General features: G+C 52.4%; 1 protein-coding gene across 4 annotated transcripts in view; it reads right to left on the bottom strand.

The window, feature by feature from the left end:
• RUNX1 (RUNX family transcription factor 1) overlaps positions 1–25,929 on the bottom strand; it is a 202,437-nt gene that overhangs the window by 55,183 nt on the left and 121,325 nt on the right. For all 4 annotated transcript variants that reach the window (XM_037127183.2, XM_037127186.2, XM_037127184.2 and 1 more), the window contains 2 exons: positions 22,859–23,015; positions 4,274–4,378 (listed from right to left, as the gene is read on the bottom strand). In XM_037127183.2, coding sequence (XP_036983078.1) covers positions 4,274–4,378; positions 22,859–23,015 — 262 coding nt within the window. The remainder of the gene's footprint in view (positions 1–4,273; positions 4,379–22,858; positions 23,016–25,929) is intronic.

Raw genomic sequence — 25,929 nt, 5'->3', positions numbered from 1 at the left:
CACCCGCTGTCATGACACTTGAGGGCAGTACCATCCTTGTGAAGGGCTCCTTCAGCCCATGGGCAGGCGGCGCCCCAGAAATGGCCCGTGTCTGTTTGATTAACCTTTTCGGTTTTTAATTAGGTTACTCAGAGTTCCAGATGCAACAGGTTCCTGGCTAGACAGGTGACGATGGTGCATGACATCAGGATGACTGTCCAACCCCATTGCCCTGGTACCCCCCCCCAACCTGTGCCAGGGCTCGCCCTCCTCCCATTGACTTAGCAAAATATCCTCCCGCCCAGCACTGAGCTAATTCACAGGTTCAGATGGTTCATGGGGTCCCTGCAGAGAAGGCAGCTTGGTACCTCAGTGTTATCCCCGCACAGACACGCAACCTTGATCCCAGGCACATGGACCAGGCCGCAGCTTTGCATGAGGTCCTCCAAATATACAAAACCACATAAAAACAACTGTCAAACATTCTTTTCAAAAAAACCCTTCAATCTACCTTTCAAGCTTAAGGAAAACACGATCGTTTTGTGTGTTAGCAAGCCACCGAGCGGTTCACAGCCCACTGCTGCTTGTGCGGACGGACCCTGGGCGAGACCACCTCCCGATGGAACTCCCTCTCCCCAATAAATCGGATCCCCCCACGAGCGGCTTCCCTGAAACTACAGGTTTCCCATCAGCCCAGCCAACTGCCGGCGGCGGTAGCACGCTCTTTGGCTCGAAGTCCTTCTGTCAGTTACCGGAGTGGTGGGTGGCATGAGAGGAGCTCTCCTGCCGGTGCCGGTTCCCCAGGCTTTAAGGCGAAGGCTCTGCACTGTCAGAGACACACAGCCACTTCCCTCTCCACGCAGCCTCTTGGAGGGGAGGCCTGTGCCACGTCCACGGAGCCAAAACCTTATTTCAGGCCCAAGGTGGCCCAGGCCAGGCCCGAGAGTTCAGTAGAGGCCAGACTGGAGAGCTGACCAAGGGACCGACAGACAGACGGATGGGTAAGAGCAGAGGACCAGCTATCAGCAGCTCCTTACTGTGTTTCTACCTCCGCCACCCGCAATTCCTTTCAATCTGGGCGAATAATTCGGTTGCCCCGGGGCTGCTTTCCTGTCTCTGTGACACCGTCGGGCCCTCAGGCCCCTGCCAGCTCCCATGGGCTTTGCCTTTGTGAAATGAGAGACCTTTTCAAAAAAGCATTTGACCTGGCAATGCCAGGGCCGTTTGGCAGGAATTACCCAGAATTCAGAGCACGGAAATGAAGAAGGGACAGTGGAGGTCTCACTACCCCCTAGATTTGGCATTGCCGGGGGTGGCGGCGTCCTGGTCTACACACAATAGCCTCTCTGGACATTCCGTCAGAAGTGACTGTGAAGCATTCACGACAGCCCAGACGCCGAAGCTACCCGAGTGCCTCCCGATGGACAAGGGGGCAGAGAAAATGTAGTGTGTGTGTATTTATCTTACACAATGGAATATTACTCAGCCATAAAAAGGAGGAAAGCCCAACATGGCTGGGCCTCCAGGGCATCATGCTAAGTGAGAGAACTGAGCCGGAGAAGGGCAGGGACTGGGTGATCTCGCTCACGGGCGGAATCTGAAAACCTGAACACTCAGAAATGGAGAACAGACTGCTGGCTGCCGGGGCCGGGGCGGGGAGGAAATGGGGGAAGCTGGCCAAAGGGCACACACCTCCGGTTGTGGGAGCAGGTCCTGGGGACGTGGGGACTGCAGGGAACAGGACTGCACTCGGCCCTGGGGCGCGCCTAACTGCTCACACCGTGAAGGTTCTCGGCAAACTGTAACTATGTGAGGGGTGGGCGTGTTAACTGATCTTACTGTGACAACCTTTTCACAATACATTGTGTACGGAGTCATGTGGTAACCCTTAAACTGATACACTGTCCCAGTTATAGCTCAGTAAAGCTGGAAAAAAGGGTTAACATGCTCTTTTTAAAAAAGTGGCGGTGAGCACAGTTTCATCAAAAAGAAGTATTTCCCACCTTGAATCAAGGCAGGCAAATAAGAGGAAAACTGCACACTAAATCGAGAAGCTGTGCTCCGCCCCCGGCCCCGCCCCTGCCACAGAGCTGGAGAGAAAAGCCGGCATGTACTCCAGTGACCTGGGAGTCTACGTGCCTTTGGCTTCTTTCTAGAAGCCACTTGTGAAAAATGTGAGACTATCTACCTGAGCCTAAAACACCTCTTCATATCATGCACATAATTATTCATTTAATTTAATTTAATTTAATTTTCCCTGACCCTAAATTCCACTGGGCAGGAAAGGCTCCATGTGGATGGGCCGCTGGCCACTGCAGCTGTGAACTTTCCCCCTCTCACGGGGGTTTCTTAAGAGTCACAGTGCCCACTAGTTTCTGAATCTCAGCCACCGCATAGGTGCTTTGAACATCACAGAAGATACTAGCTAGGGGGCAAAACCTGCCCTGTTTTATATGTGGGAGGGCAGAAGTCGGGGTACATACAATACAAGGGGTCACGAGGTGTAGGCTTGTTCCTCCAGGAACTGTTGGTGAAGACAGACCCTACAGCCCTGAGTGTGCCTTTCTAACTAAAATAGTGCCCCTCACAGTCGATTTCCTTACACGTCACAGCTGCTCCCTGCCCCGCTCCCCACCCCGGGGCCTGGCTACACTCTAAGCCTGCTTCCTCTTGGGCCCGCCACAGACAGCCCAAGGCGCCTGCCGTGTTTAAAGCAGGGCCACTCCCCGTCCTCAGTTCGCCATCCCTACTGTGGAGACCTACGAAGCGGCCACAGTTGTTCTGGGTGCGGGTGTCACTGTGTGTTCCTCTGCGTCTGGCCTGCTTTTCGCAGATCAATTGGAGTTGGGGTTTGCTGCCGGGTCTCAGAATTTCCTGAGTCTGGGCAGGGCCAGGGAAAGGTGGCAGGGAAAAGTCGGTCAGATGGGGACAGCATCATGGAGTGTGGGAGATGGGACCCAGGGGCTCTTCCCGCTCCGGGACCTTGAGAAAGCCGAGGCCACCCCTGGGCGGTTCCTGTAAGTGGTCGGCCAGCCAGGAGGCTGTGGTCAGGACAGCAGGAAAGACTGCTTCAAGGTTCCCTGATCTCGGGGTGACATGCAGAGGCAGCGCCTCGCCCCAGGGGTGCCCCCACAGTGAGGAAGTGCTCACTGGGACAGGCCCCCAGCAAAGCCAGGGAGCCGCAGGTGGGGACCTCTCCAGGGCTGGTTCTCTGCCCCAGGCACGCTCCCTCCCCTCCTCCACAGAAGCCTCACTGCTCTCCCGTGTTGCTGATGAGGAGCAGAGGGCCGGATGGGCACTTGCAGCGGGGTACGCGCCTGAGCCAGAACTGTACTCCGCTCGCTGCCGGAGCCTGGACCCTCTGTCTCTGCGCCCCACACCCTGGCCTCCCTGCATCTCCACCTCCAGGAGCAGCAGGGAGCCCTGCGTTTGAACCTCTCCCTGCTGAGAAGAGAGGATGAGCTTCCCGCTGGGGACCCCACTATGGTTTGGGGGCACACAGGTGCCGGGCAGGGCCGTACGGCTCCCTCTACGGATCGGGGACTGTGACGCAGCCTGTGTCCCCGGGAAGGGTGTGGTTTGGAAAAGAGTGCCACTCGTGTTTACTCAAAGATAGTCATTAAGTCACCAGGAAGACACCCTTCTGCAGACTAAACAACCCGGCTCCGTTTTAGAAACCTGCCCTCATCGGAGCCGTTTTTCTACGGCGCCATCTTTCTATATTAACTGGCTTCCCACCCAGGCCTCCTCCCCCTCCCACACTCCGCTTTGAACAATCCTGTAATAAGATTCCGAGCCGTGCCGCAGAAAGAAAACGGTCATTTTCATAGTTTTCTTCTCCAGCCTCAACAGAGGAATAAAAGGCCAGCGAGAATGCTAATCAGGCCCTCGCGGCCCACTCAGACCCTCGGGCCTTTTTTTGGCCACCCCTGTGCCTGTGCTGTCTTCCACTCGCTGTTTGTTTCTGAGCCTGTTGCATTCCACCACGAAGCGGAGGCTGGTCCTTAGCCTCACACAGCCCGAAAGGGTCCCACCATGCACTTGGGTCAGCCTGGTCTCCTGCGGTCCTCTAAGGGGTGCTTCGGCGAGGGCAGAGTGCTCAGAGGCACCTCCGAGGAGCCAGAGCATCCGCGGTAAAACTCTTTCTCCCCCCAGAGGCCTGACACCCGCCTCCGGCAGAGGTTTGAGCCACCTTCGAGGGACGCCAGTCCAACCCAAGCATTGCAAAGACACTGTCCCTGGTGCCTGAGGGTGCCAGCCCCATGGTGTGCCAGCCCCGAGGGGGCCCACTTACTTCGAGGTTCTCGGGGTCCATCCACGGTGATTTTGATGGCTCTGTGGTAGGTGGCCACTTGCGGTGGGTTTGTGAAGACGGTGATGGTCAGGGTGAAGCTCTTCCCTGTTGGACACAAAAGGACATGGAGGAATGAGGGGCAGCCCACAGTCTGCCGGGTCAGCGACCATGAACCCACTCCTGCCCTTGAACTGGAGGAGGTGCCGGGCTTCAGCACAAGCTACTGGCTTTCCAATAGGCCCTTGAGTTTGGCTTTGCTTAGACTCTGAAATGTACGCTTGTGCTGTTTGTCCGGATCTAACACTTCACATAGTGACGTGGCTTTGAGTCATCAATAGATGACACAGGATCGATAGATTTGCATTTGTTTCCTTTCGAGTCAAGACCCCAGGGGATGCTGTCCCCTCCTCCCCTGGCCTGTTTCCCCTTTTACACACTTGGGCCAAAACAGGGGTAAAAGACACCGGCTCTGCCTTCCCCTTGCCGGTGGTCTACTCTGCTGAGGAGGAAGAAAGAATTCCTAAGTTTGAGGCTAAACTAAAATTATTCCCTCTATTTCAAAAATACAAAATGCACATTAATTTTAAATATTATTTTTAAATGCCAGGTGGTGTTAGAGACACGGAAGGGACTGGCCAAATGAAATTCGCAGTCCGCACCGGACTTGACGGTGTGTAGCCGACGGACTGAGACTCAGGAGGCTCTGCCCACATATCTGTGTGCGTGACTGTCTGTCTGGACATCTCACTCACACTTACTCCCTGGGGCCAGCTCCCTCACCCAGAGGGCGCACGTGGAACTTTTCCCACCCGACACGTTGGAGGGGAGGTTAAAGGGGTCTCTGTGAGTAAGGCCATCAGAACTGTATCCTGTGCACAGTTTCTGAGGGTGTGAGTGTATGTTGTGCTCACTTTTATTATTTCTCTTTCTCTGTTTTCCATAACAGGACCCTCGGGTCTGACCGGGCACGGCGGTCAGACCTTCTGCAACATAATGATGCTCCATCCAACAGTTTCTCCTCTTAATCATGAAGCATAAAATGCAACCAGGAAGAAATGCAAGGAAAACCAAACACGCCTGCCTAGTCCCGTGTTCACGCCCAACACCACCCCAAACACCACCCTGTCCTCCTTCCCCACGTGGAAACGAGCACAGTGACAGCAGCTGCCGGCACATTCCACGCAGAAGCCTCCAGAGAGAGCTCAGTGAGCGCACCTTTGGCCACGGCAACCCAGCAGTTCCTGATCATGCAAAACCCCACCCAACAGTCCCCAAGGGCTGGCGTTCTGTCTATGTAAAGCCTATGGCAAGAACAATGCTAAGTGATAGATGGTGAAAGCTGCTTTATAGCCAAGGTCACGGCCGGCCTGACAGGCAGGGTGAGGGGGGCACCAGGGGCCAGAGCAGTGAGGGAACCGGCCAGAGGCCCAGGGCCCCAGCTCAGCTTCCCGGCCAGCTGGCCTTCTCTGCGGGGACCTGGGGAATCATCATTTGGCCTTTAGAGATTTGCCATCTTCAGCACATCCTTCAAATGTCACCTGGTGACGGCCCCACTTGTCTTCTACGCTGGCATTGTGCCGATGTGGAGGGGTGGGCAGGAGAGGCTGCAGGCCAGGCCCAGCGAGGGGGTCGGCGAGTGGAGGCGAGCTCCCGGACTGACGGCCTATCTCGCATTTGTGGGTGGCTTTCGAAGAACTGTCCAGAGGAGCGGAGGCGGCTGCAGCCCTGGGAGCGGCCCATCCCCACGGTCCTCTGAGCCTTCTGGCCAGCCTGCCCCTCTCCGTTAACAACCTGCCAGAGCTACTACCGCTGCCATTGAGCCTGAATCCCACTGCCAGCACTTAGACTTCCTCACTGCCCAGACTACCCCTCAGAAGCCACGGCATGGCTGCCCTGCACGCTTTCTTCCTCCAGCCACCTCCCGGGCCCCCGGCCCCGGCCCCTGATCACTCTCCGGGTGTCACATCTTCCAGGTGGGCTTCCCCGAGACTAGAGCCCCATCTGTGGCTGTTTGGGGCTGCTTGGGACGTAGTCTTCCCCGTTGAGTGACCAGCAGGCTTTGTGGGATGAGGCTCATTGCTGCCAGGCCTGAGGACAACGGTCATGTTCTATATCCACTGTGCCCCCCACATGAAGGTGAGAAAGGGGGGCAGTGGAATGGGCTTCTGGTGGGGGGTCGGGTTGGGGGGAGGTTCAGAGAGCTCATATGAGTGAATCCATCCTGGCTCTATCCAGGGCCCAATTTTTGAGGGCGTGTCATGAAAAAGGAAGGGGCACAAGCCACGAATGATGACACTGCCCCAGTGACTGACCAGGTGTGTGTGTAGGGGGGGTCGGGGGGGCACAGGAGTGGGTGGGAGTTAGGGAGCTTGAGCTCATGTACAAGTTGTTTGACTCCGGATCTCAGTTTCCTGGTCTGTCCTGTGAGGGGGTCCCTGGGCCACTTCCACAGTCACTTGCAACTCTGGTTTCATCTTCGGCAGCAGCCCTCTGGGCGCCCATCTGCTCCAGCCCTCCTGCTTCCACGGTGGCCTGGACTCTGGCATTTCCCAGTCTGTGACATTCCTGCGTCCTCTCCCAGGGCTGCTGCAATAAACTGCCACGGACTGGGAGGCTTCAAACAACGGAACTTTATCATCGAGGCTCTGGAGGCCGGGGGCCCAAGGTCAAGTGTTGGTGGGGCCGCGCTCCCTCTGGAGCCTCTTCGGAAGAACCATTCTTCCTCACCCCTCCCCCCAGCTCTGGCAGTGGCGGGCGGCCCTGGCTCCCTGAGCTTTTGGAAGCTTCAGTCTAGTCTCAGACTCCATCATCACGTGATCTTCTGCTGTGTGTCCCTGTCCCCAAACCTCCCTCTTCTTATAAGGTCACTGGCGGCTGGATGTGGGGCCCACCCTAAAGCAGAAGGACCTTGCCTTAACCCAATGACATCTGCAAAGCCCTGTGTCTAAATAAGGGTACATTCTGAGGCTGCCGGTGGGCATGGGTTTTCAGGGAACACCCTGTAACCCAGCACAGACACCGGTCTTGGCACCGCAAAGACATCTGCTCTCCGGCTCTGCAGACACTGCTGCATTTTTACCTCGGGACGGTCCCCTCCCACAGTCATCCCGCCCCTGCTTTCCTAAATGACAGCAAAGGATCGCCATCTGCCTGTCATCGGCATTCTGGGGTCTGAGTGGAGCTCACAGCCTTTCAGACACTTGGTTCTCACTGCAGGCTCATGAAATTAACCAGAGAGATTTCACTGTTCTCAATGAACAGGCAGCAAAGCCAAAGGCTCAGAGAGATGAAAGCATCTGCCCAGAGTCACCCAGCTCATACACACAGCGGAAGCCCCTCCTCCAGCTTTATGCCCACTGCCCCCCACATTACCACCACAAGGCCCAAAATCTCCACTTGCGCCCCCAGAGGCACCCGCCCAGGAATCCGGACTTCTGGGACCTTCTGCCACTCCACCACAGCCCCCCAGAGTGGAAACAGCCCTGCCCCCCCAAGGCTCCCACACTGTGCCTGACCGCTGACCGGAAGCCTGGATTATAGTTCAAAAGCAGTTTCCCACTGAGCCGAAGTCGGGCTCCCGGCCGCTGAGGGCTTCGTGGGGCCTCGTGACCTCGGACGGGACCACTGCATCGGGAGTAAAATTCAACCAAGGCGAGCGAATGTGTGTGAAACCACCACCGGCGATGACGATTCTGCTGTTCGTGCCCATCTTTCTAGGCAAAGTCACAAGAAATGTGTGTCTGGCCGGAGGGACTAGGTGGGGCGTTCTGGCCGCAGTAACGCAGCCCACGAAGGTGGAGTGGTCCTGGCAGCTCCCCTCACAACGGGCTCATTTCCTGCCCTGACCAGGATGTCTGCCCTTTGCCTCGTACTGACATTCATTTTCCCACCTTGGGACAATGCTGCCTCCACTTCTTTTCCTTCTTCTGAACTTGACCATGGTGCGTAGTCAGCCAGTGGGCACAGGGTCTGATGTGGTGAGCTGCAGGCCCGGGCCCTGCGCTCCGCCCCCTGCCACACCCTGGCCCATCCCTGCGGGGACCCGGCCCTTCTTGGCCGCACCTGCAGCCCTGGTAGCTGTGCCCTGGAGCACATGTGTCATTAGCCAAATTGTCTCATTCAAATGACCGATGGGCCTGGTATTTGCAGTGCGTGGGTGTGGGGCCTGAAAGGCTCTCAAGTGTTTTTCTCAGGAAGCTGTAGCCAAACGCGGAAGAAGTCAGGGAAGAGGACAGGGGAGCAGATCTGTGACATAACAACCCCGTCAGCTCTGCAGGTCCAAAGGCAGGGGTGGGCGGTGGGGCTGCCGGAGAGAGAGCCGAGTCCTTTGTTTCAGGGAGCTTCAGGGCTCCCTCGACCCTGACTTTGGCCCCAGGAGACAAGCAGAGGCCAGGCTGGTGCACAGATGACATGGGTGAGCTGCTGAAAGGCTCGGCTCCCAAGGGGCCATGCCATAGGGTCGCAGGTGCCTAGCACAGGCAGTCACAGAGGAGAAAGCTAAGGAATGGGGGGCACTGAGACCTCCCTTCTCACCCTGGGTCCTGGCCGGAGGTTGGGCTCCGGAAGAACACTGCAGAGAAGCACAAACCCAAGGGCTGAATAACAGGTGGGAAGAGCCGACAGGGCATGTTATGACCTAGGGCCTGAAGCAGCAGACGGGAGGAGTTGGTCATATAAGCCCAAGGAAGGGGAATGCCCGGGTGCCTAGGGGACAGTGTGACACTAGGCTGTGCCGCCCCTCATGCTGAGTGGCCTCAGGAGAACTACTTAACCTCTCTGGGGCCTAGGCTCTGCCACCTGCAAAACAGGAGTCATGGCAGTCCTCCTATCTCACAGTGCGGACGGGCAAGTCCAGTGGAATCAGGAGGCAGCACATACAAACCTAACAGTCACCGAACAAATCTGATCCCACAGGCCCAGAGCTGAGCGTAGTCTGTGAGGGGGCGCTGGCGCTCAGAGCTGGGGGGTGCGCTAGAGTTCTGCACGGCGGTGGAGCGGGGCCCGAAGAAGGACCTGTCAGGAAAACTGTGCCTTCTGCTGAACCTGAAGTTCAAGTCCACTCCTGCCCCGCCAGCTGGCGGACCTTTGTCAGGCATGAGTGTGGCTGGCTGATGGGCTCTTTGGACCTGTGCCGCCCCCTCGGTGCCCGTGTGTTCGTGTGAACGCCACAGCAAAATACGAACTGCTTTCCTGAGTTGGGAAGGCAGTCACAGCAAGTGCGGCGGACACCTGCTGCGCGGACACACTCCCCATGGCCACGCTGCCAGGAGGCCTGGCCAGAGCTTTGTTAGTCTTCACATTTACGGGCCCCAGGGCTGGTGACCTTCTGCAGCCGCTGTGGTCTCATAAAGCCACGGGCCTGAACATGCCATTTCCCCGCCACACCTGTGGCTAAACCTCAGGCCTGTTGCAGAAGCCCACTGCTCCCGAACGGGCCGGGGGTGGCGGGAGGAACAGAAGGTAAAAACGCGACTCCATCGTTTCTTGCCCAGGAGCAAATAACATATTTAGAAGTCCCTCCCCACCATGGCAATGTCCTATTTGCCTCTGTGTCTTAGGGGCCATCTTCTCTCTCCGGGCCTCTTGCTGTCGGCCCTGCCCGGTCCACCTGCAGTGGCTGCGGAGACTCCGGGCTCCCTGTCTGTGCCTCTCCTGAGTGTGGGTTTGCACCCGAGTCACCTTCTCCCTTCGGGACAGTTTCTGTGGGATGTGAACCTTGTCTTGGTCACGCAAGGGGAGGCCGCACTCACAGAGGTCGTCTGCCCCAGAGGTTGGACAGCTGAGGGACCTCGGTCTCAATGTTTTTCACTTGCTCGAGCACCTTTGCAGGAAAAGACTTGTACTCACAATTGAGACACCCGAGAGAGCCAGAGAGGACGAATCACAGGAAAAAAGGAAAGTGGCTCTTTGAAACCAGCGAAGCCAGGGAAGGCGAGAGCACCGGTCTTTGCAAATTCTGGAAATCCCAAAGGCTCCTAACGATGTGCGGAGAGTTCTCCTTTGCCTGTGTTGCATGCTGCCAGGTCTAATTTTGATCATGGAAACTCAGTGTTAGAATTAACGTGCCCTCCAATTTTAGAAGGAATCTGAATTTGGGGAGTTTTTCACAAATTTATAGTTCTCACTTTTCCACTGGAACAACCTAACCGCCAAAATTCATGCTTTTGCTCCTCGTCCATTTCCTTACCCAAACACCTGCCACTATTTCTGACAGCAGAGCTGTATAATCATTTACACAGGATTTCTGAACAGGGTCGGATCCTCCGAGCTGCTCGGAATCTCCTGGTTTCTCTACGTTGAAACCGAGCCACCTGTGCACAAAGTGCTGCGTTTGCAGACGTCCTTCTCCACCTGTGCCACCAGGGCAGCGAGCGGACGCCAGGCCCTAACCACTGGCGCAAGGGTGGTGCTTAAAATACAGAACTCAGTTTTCCATGAAAAAATAGCGTTTGTTTGCAATGATGAGTCGGTTGAAAAACAGAGCTGTCTTTACTCAGAGGAGGCCAAAACCATGCCGAGTGCTCTCTCTGGAGGTTCACTGTAAACATGAGTGGTTCGAGGACGGGGATAGCATTTTGCTCTCCCCTGCATCTTCTGATCCGAGGCAATGAAGGAACGTGCGATGGATGGATCCAACCACTTCCCAACAGCTGGTTCTTCATGACATCTGCTCTCGCCAGCGCTTCCCCTCCCTGGGGCGCGGTGCAAGCTCAGACTCACAAAGCAGAGATGGGCAGGCCTTTCTTCTCACGAGGAGTATGTATGAACCGAGAACCACGGTGCTTCCTGCACTTCTGCCCTTCCCTTCCCCAGAGTTTGCGGTTCCTTTCCGGTCTTCCTTTTTCTTTTGGCATCACGGGTCTGAGTACCCTGGTTGAGGAACCAAGTTTTAATCCTGTAAGTACCAGCACCCCCAAGAGCCTGAACTCACAGGCTCTTCGGGCCAAGGCCACACCCACTGGCCCTGTACTTCCTGGTTGGTACACCCAAATTCTCTTGTCTCTACTCATTGGGCTAGGGTGACAGGGGACAGGTGACCGAAGTTCCCCCCTCCCTTGGCCTAGGCCCAGCCTTGACTCTGCTTTCACCTATACACCAGTGCCCCATAAACAGGCAGCCCTCCCCACCAGCCTGTGGCAGAGAGCCCCAAAGGATGGACATACTGAAGGGAAGGTAGCTGGGGGTCCTCAGGTCCCATTGACCAGCTTTTAATGTCCGTGCAGCGGTTATAGAAAATGGTGAGGGCAGGTGGGCGCAGGGGACTGACCTCCTGGTGTAGGGCCATTTACCAGGCAGGGCGTTGGCAAGCTGGAGACGCGCTGCCTGCAGCTGTCGCACAGCAGTGAGGGGGGGGGGGTTCCATCCCGGACTGGCCTCTGGGCCCCCACACCCTCCAGGCAGTTGTCCATTCCTCAGTCTGCCATCTAGGTATCTTCCCACCATTTTCATCGTGTCAACTCCCCACTCCAATCCGTGGGCGGCTCTCCCTGTCATTCAGACTAGAGCAGATTTCGGAGGCAACGCAAGGTCCCTGCCAGCCCCGCCTGCAGGTGGGCTGAGCCTCTGCTCTGCTTTCTCTGCTGGGACAATCGTCTCCATGCCTCAACCTGGGCAGCTCCCTCATCGCCCTCCAATGTCTCAGCTGAGATGACAGCTTGTCCAGGAAGACCCCCAACCTCTTTACAAGGCCACACCTATCCCCTCACCATGGGGCTGGCCACTCAGAGCAGCGATGGCCTGTTTCACTGTCAGCCCCTTTCCAGCCCTTGAGGCTGTGGCTTCTCTTGGCTGGGCTTTGGAGCTCCGAGGCCAGCCCAGTGCCTGGCACACAGTAGGTGCACTGTGTCTATCTGATGATGAATGAATGAACTCATGAGTGAATGAATGAATGAATGAAATGCCCTCATGAAACCACCTCTGAGGATAGGCCACAGCGGTAATAAAATAGCAACAGACACTCCGCTTCCTGATCGGAAAGGGTCCGAAGCCTGTGAGAGACTCAGCCATGGGCACAGGGACCACTTGGTCCACCCTGTGGTCAGTGCCCGGTGAGCGTCTGGAATGATTATCCCTCTGTGTTTATGAATATTGATGAAGTTCCTGCTGTGTTTTAGGCACTCGCACGGCACAAGCTTCCTGGCAGGATCAGGGAACACAAATTCCTGGCCACGGAGGAGCAGACGGTGGAAAATGCGAAGCTCTGAACTTTCTGAATCAGCGAGACACGTGCTAACTCCTGCCTGCTCTCACCTCTCCTCCTGTGCCCTTCTCACCGAGAAGGGAGAGCAGCACAGAGGGACCGGCAGCTCCTCCTCAGAAGTCTTGTTGCATACACGTCACCTGACGGCCCTTCGAGGCATTCACGAAAAGCCCTGGCATGCCCACTGCACAGATTTGCACACTGAGGCCAGCGTGTTCAGTGAGTCCTGCAAGCGCGCCACTTCTTCCAAAGACCCGAGGGTTCATGACAGACGTATATTTCTCTTCTGCTATTTAAATCAGAGAAACATCAACTGGCACCCAATGGCTTTGCTGTGCCCTGGGCCCATGGATTTGGCCAGAATGCAATAAAACAAAAACAAAAATGTGCAAGGCTGTTCACTTGCAGTTTCTATGGATGCTGAGATACCACCTTAAGACGGCCTCTGGGGCGCAGCCAGGATGCCCTGCCATGCGGTCCAAGGCCAGCTGCCTTGGCACCACCATAAACTCCCCTGCACCTGGGTGGAGCCCGCAGCTGCAGCAGGAAGAATGCAGTGCTGCTGGGAGCCAGCCTGTGGACCCAGTGACAGGAGCAGGGATTCTCGGCCTCTCTGTGGAAGCGCAGTGCTTCCTGTTAGAGTAGGACCCGGCATTAAGGGGCATGTACGAATCATAAATATTTGCATGCCGCTAATGTTTGCACAAAAGAGTGGGAAGGGCTACGTTGGGAGAACTTCTTTTCCCATGAAAAGCAGTGCTTCGAATTACAATGCATATTTAATTTCATCTCTGCCATTGCTAATCTGAAATCTCAGTGCCCGATGCCCATAACCCTTTCGCAACCTGACAGCTCTGTGGGGCTCAGGGATAGGGGTAAGGGGAAGGGGAAGGGTTGATGTTCCTTCCCAGAAACAGTCCCTGCAGACACACAAAAAAGGAGGTCCTGAGTGTTGTGTGTGGTGGGTTCACAGACCTTCCATTGTTCTCTCTGCAAAGTTAGTGCCGCACCACACAGAGACAGGTCTTACCAGGCAAAGGAACGCCGTAAGTATGTCTCACCTCAGGCAACCAGTGCTGCCCGGCCCATCCAGGATCCGGACAAAGGCAGAACTGAGCTCAGAGAAGTCATGCAACTTGCCCCGGGGCACACAGCTCTAGGCCAGTGCTCTCAACCAGGGTGATCCCCCCACTCCCCAGGGGATAGCTGGCAATGTCAATGGACATTTCTGCTTGTCACAGCTGAAAAGGGGCACAACTGGCCATTGTACTAGAGCCCAGGGATGTTGCTGACTGGCTGACCATTGAGCATTGCATGGGATGGCCCCCCAAGAACACCACCACTAGGATGGTCAGCCTTGAATGTTGATGGCCACCAAGGCAGGACACTCTGCTCTCAGGGGAGAATCCATTAAAGCCTGGGGGCTGGCCAGGGGCTCCACCGCCTAGGGGGAGTCACTGGGGCAGTCACTCACATGACAGCATGTCGTGAGTCCCCATTCTGTGTCAGATAACCTAGTTACTGAAGAGACTATATGGTTAGGAGCTGGATCTTCTGCGGTTCGAGAATTCTCAGGAGTCTACCTTTGCAGGGCGCTGGTACCACCGATTGCCCCACGCTTGCCGTGGCTGCTCCGGCTCTTTCCCCAGAGATGCCAAGCACATCCAGGTGAGATATGGGTTCCTGCGTCCAGGGCTCTGACTCCGCCCACGAACTCCACCTGCATCACTAACTCTCACACAGTTGGATGCCTGCCGTATCTGGGAGTGCTCTGTGGTGTGGGGGCTTCCAGGAAACATGTGAGTGGAGAGTGGGGAGTAGGGGTCTCCGCACAGAGCACAAGTGAACAAGCGGACACCGCTGCGGGACACAGTCAGGGCCTCCGACCTGCAGCAGCCCGCCCAGGGGACCTGATTTCAGATGCTTTCCCCAAGCTACCTTTCCTGGATCTCTTTAGCAGACATGCGATGGCAGCGCTAACACGTGGGGGCGGGCGGAGCGGGTTAGCGAGGGGCCCCGCCCATCTGCCCAGTGCAAACAGCCTCTCAGCGCTGTATCCTTCCGGGTCTCCTCCGCTCTGTCCCAGGCGTGCCAGCCGGACCCCTTCAAGTGCCTGCTGGGTGTCTGTTAATGGCATTCCAGGGCCTTGATTTCAGCACTTTTTAGTTCCTGGAGACACACAGTAATTCATGTTCCTGCATCAGTGGATCTGCAGCCCTTCCGCCGAAGCCTTGGGCAGGCTGAAGGGTGGGGCGCGCACCCCGGGGGGGACCCAGCGCAGCACTTGTACTGCTTCTGAGGGTCCCTGTGGAGCTGAGCGCGTGGGACGTTCCTGCAGGAGGGGCTAACTGCTGTGAGCCCCCCTCTCCCTGCAACGCCACATTGCCACCACCAGAATGGGGGAGGACCTTGCTACTCTGCGCACAGAACACAGGTGTGTTTTCATATTTTTAAGAAGACTTTCCTATTCAGGGATCATCTCTAATTTTATGTGTTTACTGTGTGTGAAGTTTTTAATAGAATTTTTTTTGTAAGTGTGGTAGCAAGGCAGCAAGCATTAGCGCAGAGAGGTGAAGGGAACGTTTTACAGCATTTTACGTGGAGAATGGAGCTTCTCTGCGTTTCACTACCTCGGCCTGAGACTGGATTGGGTTGGACTTGGTGTGGCGGGAGGGGGGAGGGGAAAGGAGCGGGGTCCCCTGGCTTCTACCCACTAGATGCCGGGAGCACCCCCTGCACCCCAATTGTGACAACCAAGCCTATCTGCAGACATTGCCTGGTGTCCCCCCAGCTGGGAACCACTGAGTGAGACCACCACAAAACTGATAAGCAGTACTCTGTGCAACTGGAACTAATAGACCATTCAGTGTCAAGTGCAGCTGAACAACCAAAAATGATGAGCAGATGGATACACAAGGCCCCAACTGTCCCTGCCCTGAGGTTTCAGAGAGGATGATGAAGGTAGAACATCTGGAAAGACCTGACATTGTGGGTACTGCCGACATTCCATTTAAAGAGGCAGATAGAGCCCTCTGAGTTTAGACCATCCTCGTTATTTATCATTTCCAGACAGACAGATAGACACTGACTGTGCTCCATGCAGTGGTTTCAAACAGAATGAAGGGAAAGCATCTGTAAAAACCCCCAAACCAAAGCCTGGAGCCAAGGGGAACCTAGCAAGGCACAGGCCCACTTCAGCACATAGCCCCGCCCCCCACGCAGCCCCGCCCCCTTGGCCTTTGCGCTGGAATCCCAGGAGGGCTCCAATGGCAAACTGCCTGTTCCTGCGCACTGCTTTGCCTGAGCTGGGCAAGGCTCCCCGGTTTGCATACGGGGACTCGGTGAGGGCCACACACCACCCGTGAGGTGAGGGTGCCGGCCAGCCTCCCAGGTACCAGGCGCAGGAATTTCCTGGGATCTGGAGGCTGGGGCAGGTAACAGGCCTCTTCCATCTGTGCTCACCCCGCAGACCTAATGACAGTCTTAATCTCAGGGTAAAAGCAGGAATTAATCTAAACTGCAAAATAAACAGGAAATTTACTAACGTCTTCTTGGAGAAAAAATGCAGCTTAAGTGGCTCCTAAATGAACGCTTCCTTACCGAGGAAGTTGGAGCTCACGCCTCGGACGCCCGCAGCAGAGAGGCCCCTGAGGCCCCCCAAAGGAGGTTGAGGGGAGTACTTTATGATTTACAGGGTCCCCTGAAGCCCTCGTTGAGAAACTGCAGTGACATGAAACGGAATTCCTAAGCGGGGTGCACTGCCCACCGACAAAGGGCTCAGAGAGACTGGACTACGTGCTGGTGGGATCCCTGCTCTGTGCTGAGGGAACCCAGGATCACTCAGGCCTGCGCCCAGATGGAGGCGCGTCTCTGCTGAGTGCGGGGCTCACCTCTGAGCCCAGGAGGGAGGGCAGGCGCCACCCACCTCCACTCACGTGTCTGCATCAACTCAGAAGCCTTCAGCAGTCATGTTCTCCCCAACATCCCGCCAGGGAGCCAATGAAACTGGCATGTTCGAGAGCATTCACAGGCAGCTCATTAAACCCACACTGCTCACCAATTTCTGTTAATTGCTTTATCTGGGCTTCAAATGAGAAGCTGTTATTAGCATGGGTTTAGCCCTCAGTGACAGTTTGACCCAAGAAGTCATCCCAGTGGAAGCGCGGGCACGCGCACCCTTCTGGCTGCAATTCCAACACGCCCTTCAAACACACATCGCCCCTCCACGTCGGCAGCCCACGGCCGCGCACAAACATCCCCTCGCTGAACTGAACTTGCGTTATAATCATCAGCAGGAAAGAAAACAGCCGTGAGACAAGACACCATCTCTCTTTTCAACAAGTCATTTTTCTTTAAAAAATATAAAAACAAGAAACACAGAATACGTCTTCCATGAGCCAGCATCTCCACCCTCGCTGCCCCTCGGCAGCCAGCGCAGAAAGAAAATACAGCGCTGATTTATTAGAACCAGAGCAGCCCTGCGGCCCTTGGCCGGATCTCTGTTTATGTCTCTGATGCTCGGGGCTGAAACAGGAAGCTCTAAAATCACTCAACCACGATTTCTCTCGCAGGCACTTTCTGGCTGATGGTCTCTGTCCCCGACGAATGCAAGCTGGCTGGCCAGAAAGGGGTGGTGGGTGGCTGGGGAAAGGCCTAGCTTCTGCCCATCAAACTCTAAAGCATTGTTCACACAAATAACCTCAATTTTAAAAAGCTGTCTAGCACACCCCGAGATGCCTGACACTTCATAAAATCAGCAAGAAAACCATGAAGGGATCAAGAGAAACTGTTCCAGGCCCAAGCGGTTCTCAAGTGTGCTTTTTTCCTCCGTCCCCGCCAGGGTGTTAAGCGGACAGGGACTGCTCTGGGTGGTGCCTGGGGGCAGGGACTTGCTTTGGGAAACTGTTGTTACTCTTTTATCGGGAAGCATGAAGCAGAAGGAGAAACCTGATCTCTACAGATGAATTCTCCATCTGATTGTGGGCACCAGCTTCCGACCTGCCATCTAAAACAAAATTATTTGCTAAGGCTGCCCGAGGCTCGGTGTACCAGAGGCTGGGTCTTTTTCCATCTGTATTTGCCCAGTCCTAAAAACAGATTGTAGCATATATGGTTTATTTTCTTTTTTTATCCTCACCCGAGGGTATGTCTCCTATTCATTTCAGACAGAGAGGAAGGGATGGGGGAGAAAGGGGGGCAGAGAGAGAAAGACAGAGAGAGAACATGGATGTGAGAAACATTGACCAGTTGCCCGCTGTGCACAGCCTAAGGATCGAACCCTCAACCTTTTGGTGTATAGGATGATGCTCCAAATGACTAAGCCACCCAGCCAGGGCATAGACATATTATTTTAAAGTGTAACCCCAGCTGGTGTGGCTCAGTGGATTGAGCACCAGTCTGCCAACCAAAGGGTAGCGGGTTAGATTCCCAGTCAGGGCACATGCCTAGGTTGCCGGCCAGGTCCCCTGTAGGGGTTGTGTAAGAGGCAACCACACATTGATGTTTCTCCCCCTCTCTTTCTCCCTCCCTCCCTCTCTGTCTAATAAATAAATAAAGTCTTCAAAAAGAAAAGTATAGATCAATCACAACCAAAAAAAGTGGGAGGAGGGGAGTGGTGTATAGGACAGTTCATTTTACTATGACTCATGCCTGTCCCTGTCTTCTCTGGAAGAGACCTCATGGCCAGCCTGCCCTCTTCAGTGCCACCGGTGCCGCAGTCTGGGGCTGCCCGCAGTCTTTCTCCTTCCCGCCCTGTGTGTGTCTGTGTGGCACAGAGTGACTTGGATCCTAGGATAACACCGTGAGTCATCCCGGCCTTTCTCAGTAATAACCACTCCACAGAGACACGTCTCTGTTCGTTTCGAAGGCCTTTTCTAAACGCACTTTTCTTCATCTCGGCCACCGCCTCTCACTCGTCTGAAAGGCAGCCTCCCCGTACAGCTCCCCAAACAAGGCAAAATAACAACAGCGAGCATGCCTTGAGTAAGGAACGCTCCACAAACATGCAACAGCCCAGATCAGGATGGGTAAATATTATGTCTGGGAAAGACGTCCGCGGCACGAACACAGGGAAGGAATAAAAGCGTTGGGGAAGGGCACTCTTTTAAAGTGGGCAAGTTCCCAGGGCGGTCAACACAGCACAGATCCGCCCAGCACAGCAGCCCTGGGCTGCAGACAGAGCCGACCAGGCCTCCAGTGGCAGCCTGCAGTCTGCAGTCTGCAGTCTGCAGCCAGGGGCCCAGGACGTCACAGAGACGGGGCTGCCCGCTCAGTGATGATGTGACAGCCTTTCAAGGGTCTGAAGCAGCCGCTGGACTGGGACTTACTCTCCTAAATATACAAACTGGTCCTGGCCACAGTCAAAACAGGTGTAACAGAGACAGCACAGGGTACAAGGAGACTGTCTACCTCCCTCCCTGGTTGTTTACCTGTACCTTTTTCAACTGCCTACCATGTGCGGTGGGGAAATAGGCTGGCCCTCCATGGTCAAGGTGAAGTTCCAAATGCACTGATGCTTGCCTTGGAGGGCTATGGGTCCCTGGAAGGTCCATGAGCAAGCTTCATGGGCCCTGAAGCTGAACTTGTATGTGACACTATTGTAAGTGCTCATGTAAATTTTTTTCACCTACAGAGAAGGCTTCCAAAGGATTTTCAAAATTATCTGTGATGTTCCCAAAAGATTAAAAATCATATTCTCGGAGAAGATGGAGGGATTTGCAGCGGCTTCTCTTCCCTCATTTATGGCGTGGTTGATGATATAGTCTGGTGGATTTCCTCTTTGGTTCTAAAATGAATTAGCTAAAGCCACGTTTCCTGATTAATCAATTCCTCTCCGACTGATTAAGGTCTCGGACAGGGCCGGAAGTGCACATAGATTTCATTGCTAAAGTTTCTTAGACATCTCTCAGCTGCAGCAGCCAGGGCACTTTTTCATAACTGAAAATATCCGTAGCACCTGCCTTAAGTGCTGATGTAAACTGCTAATTAACTTTGCCAAAGAGAATTCCTTTTCATCACAAACCTCCGTTTTCTGGAGGGAGGGCGAGTCCCAAGACATGTGGTTAAGCGTGTGTGGTTCTGAACGGCAACATGTGTACTAAGCACAGCTTCTCATCGCCATGCAGCTGCTCTCTCTTTCTTGGCAAAGGGACAGGGTCGGTCACTTCATGTGGCGACACCAAATCAAAGCGAGAAAATGCCAAGGGTCAGACATACCCTGAACAAGACTGAAAACCGACAGGAGAGAGAGGAGGGAAGGGAGGAGGTTCAGGCTGCAGGAGCCCTCGCTGGTGTTAGGGGACAATGTTGTTGGCCAGGCCGCAAAAGCCGGACGGGCAGGTTTTCCCAGTTGCAGGCTGAACTTGAGGTTAGGAGCCGGTATCTGGACATCAGCCAGTCCCAGACAAAATCAGTTTTGCAGAACATAAAAAAAAGAAGCCTTCCATATTCAACCTCTGGCAATTTCTCTGAGCTTGACAATCCCCACAGACTGGCAGCTGGTAAAAGAAAAGAGAGTTCCTTTTCCCCCCTGCATTGGGAACAGAGCTCCGGGCCCCTTGGAGAACCCACCCCACCGGGCTGGGCCTCGGGACAGAGCTTGAAACTTCAACGGCAGCCCAGTGCTGGAGCCGACAGCCAGGGCCTCTCGGCCGCTGCATGCTGCGTTGGTGCCAATATGGGCTCACAGGCACACATTCAACATAGAAACCGAGATAGAAAATCCTCTTAAGATCACTTAAAAAAACAAAACAAAACCGTAATGAAGCTTTTAAAGGAAGAGGTTCCGTGTGGAAGATGGGGGCTAATTGTCAAAATTAGTGAGAATCATTGGCGGTCTTCACAGTGGGAAGGAAATCACCCACACAAAAATCTGGCAGCCCGTGATGCGGACACTCCCTCTTGAATGAGTAACATCAAGCTGTGTTTTACGACTACGGGGAGAAATTATGAGACAAACAGGGCCTTTTGACAGCTCATTTCGTCTTGTTGTATTGACTAAAAAAATAAAATAAAAAAATCACTCAAGACCAACACCACACGTGAGACCTCTAACTGGGCCAGAGGTTTGATCTGGGTTCCCGTAGCCTGGAAGCCCCGTTATCGCTCATGGGGGGCAGACACTGTCCAAAACGGGCACTGTCCACTTACGACATTTCGATTCATTTGCTCGTTCCGGGTTATCAGAAGACAGCCCGGCCTTGTTGTAGCTATTTTACTCTTCGGGTTTTATGCAAACTCAAGCGCATACTGGCACGAATCAGGCAGCCCAATGCAAACAATCCACACCTTGGGGAAACAGTTCACTGTTACCCAAGTAAACACGAGCTCCCATTAGTCACCCACTCAAAACAGAAATGGCCAATGAGGCGAGAGACCAGCCCCCAACGCCAGAAAAGGAAGCACACTGCTTTCCAAACCTCATTATTTTATCACCGACTTACTGTGCGGTGCCAGAAAGCCACAACTGAACTTATGGAGAAATGTCACTGGCATTGGCTACTTAATAGTTTCCAAAACTTTTATAACTTAAACCTGACACACGGAGCCATATGATGGTACTATCGCTTTCTCCAGAAAGGCCGCCAAAGTGACACTCAGCTCAGTGCGTGAAAGTGGACATCCAGGAGAACTGAGTCCGGATTGTCAGCCAGGCCGTAGGCATGGACCTGGGGGCGGGGCCTTGGTTTTTTATTGGCTTCTCACCCACTCTGCCAGCTACTCATCCGAAGCCTTCATTGAAGATGTTTTCTAAACACCCATCCCCGAATCATAATGGGAATACCATTTACTGAAAGGCGTGGACTTTTAACATAACAAGTGAACCCATTTAATGCCTTACACTTTCATACCTTGTAGCATCCCTCACGCTTTCAATAAGTGGATACAATTTTCTTTGCATTACCCTATTATTAAGGTGGTTAGTACTAGAAACATATATTTTCAATCATTTCATGTTTCCTAAGTTTTCCCCACCTATGATTCCATTTTGAGAATGTTCCAGACAGCTAGGATACCAAAAACAACTGCCCCCAAAATCAAGGTGCCTTTTTCCCTTGTCCCCACTTTGACGAATCAAATTCTAAATGAACCTGGATTCTCCTATAGTTTTGAATGCCTTTATAAAGAGTAATGTTGACTGTCTTGGTTGAATGTCCACTGGTTGTAGTTTTATTTTTTTTAATATAAGAGTCATCTACTGTTGTTTGGGTATTTATCATGCCTTTTTACTTTCCTCAAAAGAAACTTTTATTTTCCATTTTTTGTATTATACAAATGAAATTTCCTAAACAAACTAGCCTACCTCTTTCAATGGAACTCCTAGCACTTGCTGCTGTTCATACAGTACAGAGTGGGTCCCTGCAACACAGGCCTCCTTCTGCTTTAAATATTTAAGCAGAAAGCACCCTATTTGCTGGGTATAGCGAACACCCATGTTTTGGCCCAAACTTTCAGGGAAAAAAATCATTTTAATTTTTTTAATTCAACTTTTTATCTATTTATATTTAGATACTTGGTCTTTTTTATAGCATTTATTTTTGAACATATTATGGTACAAGAAATTTTATGTAACCAATAATTACAAGAACAGATACAAGGCAGGTCACGTACTACCCATGTATAACGCACACCCTTTTTTTTTCCTAAAAAATTTGGGCAAAAAGTACACATTATATACAGCAAAATACAGTAATAACACTGCACAGTAATAGACCTGCCCTAATGCAAACAGTCCCCCTGGATAATCTGGTCTTTAATGTTGTTAGTGCCTGAAATGTTCACTGGGTCCCACCCCTCCCCCCAGGTAATAAAGTAAAGCATCCCGATTCCATTTCATAGGAAGGTCACATGGCTGCCAGATTTACCCAACCATAAGGGTACAGCCTCCATTTCTTCATCTTTTACCATCAAATGGTAAGCTTACTTGAAACAGCATTTTAACAATCTTATACTATACAGTCCTTAAAATGATGGGAAGTGGTCCTTTGAAACTGTCACTTGCATAGATAGTACACGGAACCCAGGTTTAAGGCTCTCAGTAGGCAGACTTCTGCTAATTGTCAGAGAGAGAACCCCAGGCGTGCAAGCCGAATTTCCACGATGTTAAGCTTTATATTTTCACACTTTAGTGAGGAGCTGAGGGGTTTCCTTGAAATTCACAATTTATGTTTTGCACATTGCAAATCAGAAAGCAATTATGAAAAGCTAGATTCTATTAAAAATGTTCAATTTTAAGTAAATATTTTTTAAAAGCTTGATGTAGCAGTTACAACAAGCAGACTGTGTTTCTAGGAAACCCATCGCAGAAACTTCTGGAGGTTTTGAAATTTGGGCTGGTTGCCACATAAACACTTTGTGTTTCAAGTTCAGCTTTGACTCACACATACCTCTTCCACTCCGACCGACAAACCTGAGGTCATTGAATCGCGCGACTTGGTTTTTCATGGCCGCGGTGGCATTTCTCAGTTCTGCTGAGTAGTTTTCATCATTGCCAGCCATCACAGTGACCAGAGTGCCATCTGGAACGTCCCCCAGAGCCACCACCTACACACCAGTCAAGGGACAAATGCAAACATCAGGAAAGGCACAAACTTTGCTGTCACTTAGGGAACAATTGTTCTAGAATTAAATTCGTATTGTGTGACCCTTATTAATTTGCAAAGGAATAGCAGTCCTCAGTTAAGCCAAACAGAAAAGCTGCTAATGGGAAGATTTACTTGTAATTCCATTATGCATAGCTAGATATAAACTTTCAAACCACCAAGCCATCATCACCTGGGAGCCACTGAGGTCACACAGCTAAGCTGGGGCCAGACTAACTACAAAGAGGACCTGGAAACACCGTGCTTTCTCACACACACTGGTCTCTTCTCAACTCTTCAAGTGTGAAAAACACAGTGTTTCTGCCAGTTTACAACCCACTTCCCCTGGTCCAGACCTCCCACGACAGGCCTGAAAGGGCCAACTTGACTTTTAGATGCTTCACCTTACTTCCACTAAAACTACATGTGACCATTACAACCGGCTGCTGACGATTCTGGACTGACTGACAGACACTGCCCCTTTGCAGTTCCACCTTCGAAACTCCTCCTCCTGTCTGCGGTCTTGATTTTCACCAGCGGTGAACCCTGGCACACCAGGGAAAAAACCAGAAATGTGTCCTGTGCTGCTTATGCATGACGAAACTGGCAGGCCTCGGAGGAAGAGGGCTCGATGCCCTGTGCCCCTGTGAATTCAGCAGGGGATGATGCAGGCTTGGGGGGCCTGGGAGTCCCAGAGGTGTGTTCACTACGTCCTAACAGATCCCTAAGGTTGCCTCCAACCCTGCTGATCTGGAAGGGGAACTCCTTTAATGGAACCAAACCAAAATGGATCTCCTATCAAGGCTATTGAAGAAAACTGGTAGATACATATTTTTGATGCTCAAGTAATCCTAGAGCGAGTCATTTCAAAGTAAAATACCCTAAAGAGGATGACACAAAGGTGCTTTGTGGACGAGTATCCATTTCTTGGTCATCATTTGACCCTTCTAGAAACAGTTTCCTTGGTCTAGAGATTTATCATGAGCTACATTTCCATTGCTTCTATTTTTTCAAGTGATCACAGAATTTCAAGTCAAAATGTCCCCTGTTTTACTTGTTCTTATTATTTCTTTTTTTTTTTTCTCACAGTACCTTCTCATCAGTCATGAAATCTGTGCTATTCACTCCAGTGATATAATATATACAGATTCTGGTTTGGGTTTTGAGTTAGGATAGCAAAGCATTCTACAGTGACTACCTCTTCCCCTGCTTTCTGCCTCCCAGTTTTTACCTCCTACTTGCTGCCTAAGTTTGTGGCCAGTCCCTGTATTCTCAGTCCCTCTGTTCTGTCTGCAAACAGGACCGCCACAGGCTGGCTTCCATGAAAGCAAAGCCGTGCTTTTCAACATCCCGCCTTCCTGGCCTGTTCAGTCCCCATACCTGCCACATGCCCGACCACTTGCTGTTCTGATTCATCAATGGTGCTTCTGCTCTGGGGTTCCGCACAGTAGGGCAACAAGAGAGCCAGCCTGCTCCGAGGGGCGGGCAGGTTCTGGGAGCCTGGACTCGCAGGCAGTGGCCGGCACTTCCTCACCTCTTTGCCCAGTTTGCACTGTCTAGTCACCTGTGTTTCTTTCTAATCCTTTCCATCCGACTGTTGGACATGTTTTTTTTTTTTTTTTAAATAAAGGAAATTTAAAAACACAGCTATTTATTCCTCAAGCACCCTCTAATTAGGTATTTAGTTCCCATTATAAGTGTGTTGTTGCTGTTTAATTAAGGGCAGTAAAAAGACAATTCCCTTTTGTTTCACAAACACCCCTCAAATAAATTGCCCTGATCGGTTATGTCGTTGCTGTTGCCGTTACTCCTGTTCCCACAAAATCTGCTTGCTTTACTCTGCTCTTCAAAAATTCAGACTCTTAAAATTTTTTCCACTTTTTTTTTCACTATTTTCAGTTCCCTTTGTAAAATTAGCTCACAGTGTCGAAATGTCCCCCTTGAACACATATTTTTACTTCCTCATCTCCATCTTCCTGCGATGGCCCAGCCTCTCGATCTTAATGCAGCCCCTAGGAAGGACCAGCCACATGGCTTTCAAACCGAACCACTCATGTGAAGAGGGTAAAGTAAATAACTCTTGTTTTATAACTACCCCGGCGTATTCCAGCCACCTTCCTCCCACTCGCTGCTCCTCTCCCGGTGCTCCCTGCCCGGGCCTGGCTTGTCTTCCCAAAAGCACCCTGCGGGGTGATGGTGCAAGTTCACGGACGCTTCTCCAAGTGGAAACAGACGTAGGGCACAGTGATCATGGCAGCCAAACAGGAAAAGATTGTCAAGGTTGGAATTTGAGACTTAAAAATGTAGGAGTTTAACTCCTGCCTCTCTGTTTATTTTTTAAAAATGCAGCAGGAATCAAAGATATTTGGGTGCTCAAAAAGCATTGACTAGCTTTTTATTGATCTTGGAGGGATTTTTTATTTTTCACATGGGGAAGAAGAACATTAAGTCCAGGAAAATCACATTCATTTAGATAATGTATACCATCTAATGATTAACAAGCACATTTAGGTGAAAAAAATGTTTTTTAATTTAAAATTGACATGCCTGTTAATTTGAAGGATTTTTATCATTGACAAACAATCCAAGGAGAACCTAAAAATCTAACTTTAAACAGAAAGGAAAAAAAGCAACTGGAATGGAAAACTATAAACAAAAGGTGAAGAAACACAAACATTTTCATTTCAGAACAGGCCAAACGGGCAAGAAGGGACTTGCAGGCCAAAGGGTATCTCACATTTTGTTTTACTTCTCTGTTTCTGAAGTAGCGGGAAGTCAGTTGGGCACAAGACCAGCCCTCCTGTATGGGACCTACCCACACTGCTCTTGGCTGGCCTGTTCGCAGTTGGTGCTGACATTGAAACCAACTCTAATTA

The sequence above is a fragment of the Artibeus jamaicensis genome, unplaced genomic scaffold, assembly GCF_021234435.1.
Source record: "Artibeus jamaicensis isolate MK-2021 breed Jamaican fruit bat unplaced genomic scaffold, CSHL_Jam_final scaffold_474, whole genome shotgun sequence".
NCBI lineage: Eukaryota > Metazoa > Chordata > Mammalia > Chiroptera > Phyllostomidae > Artibeus > Artibeus jamaicensis.
This window is presented reverse-complemented; position numbering and strand designations above follow the sequence as displayed.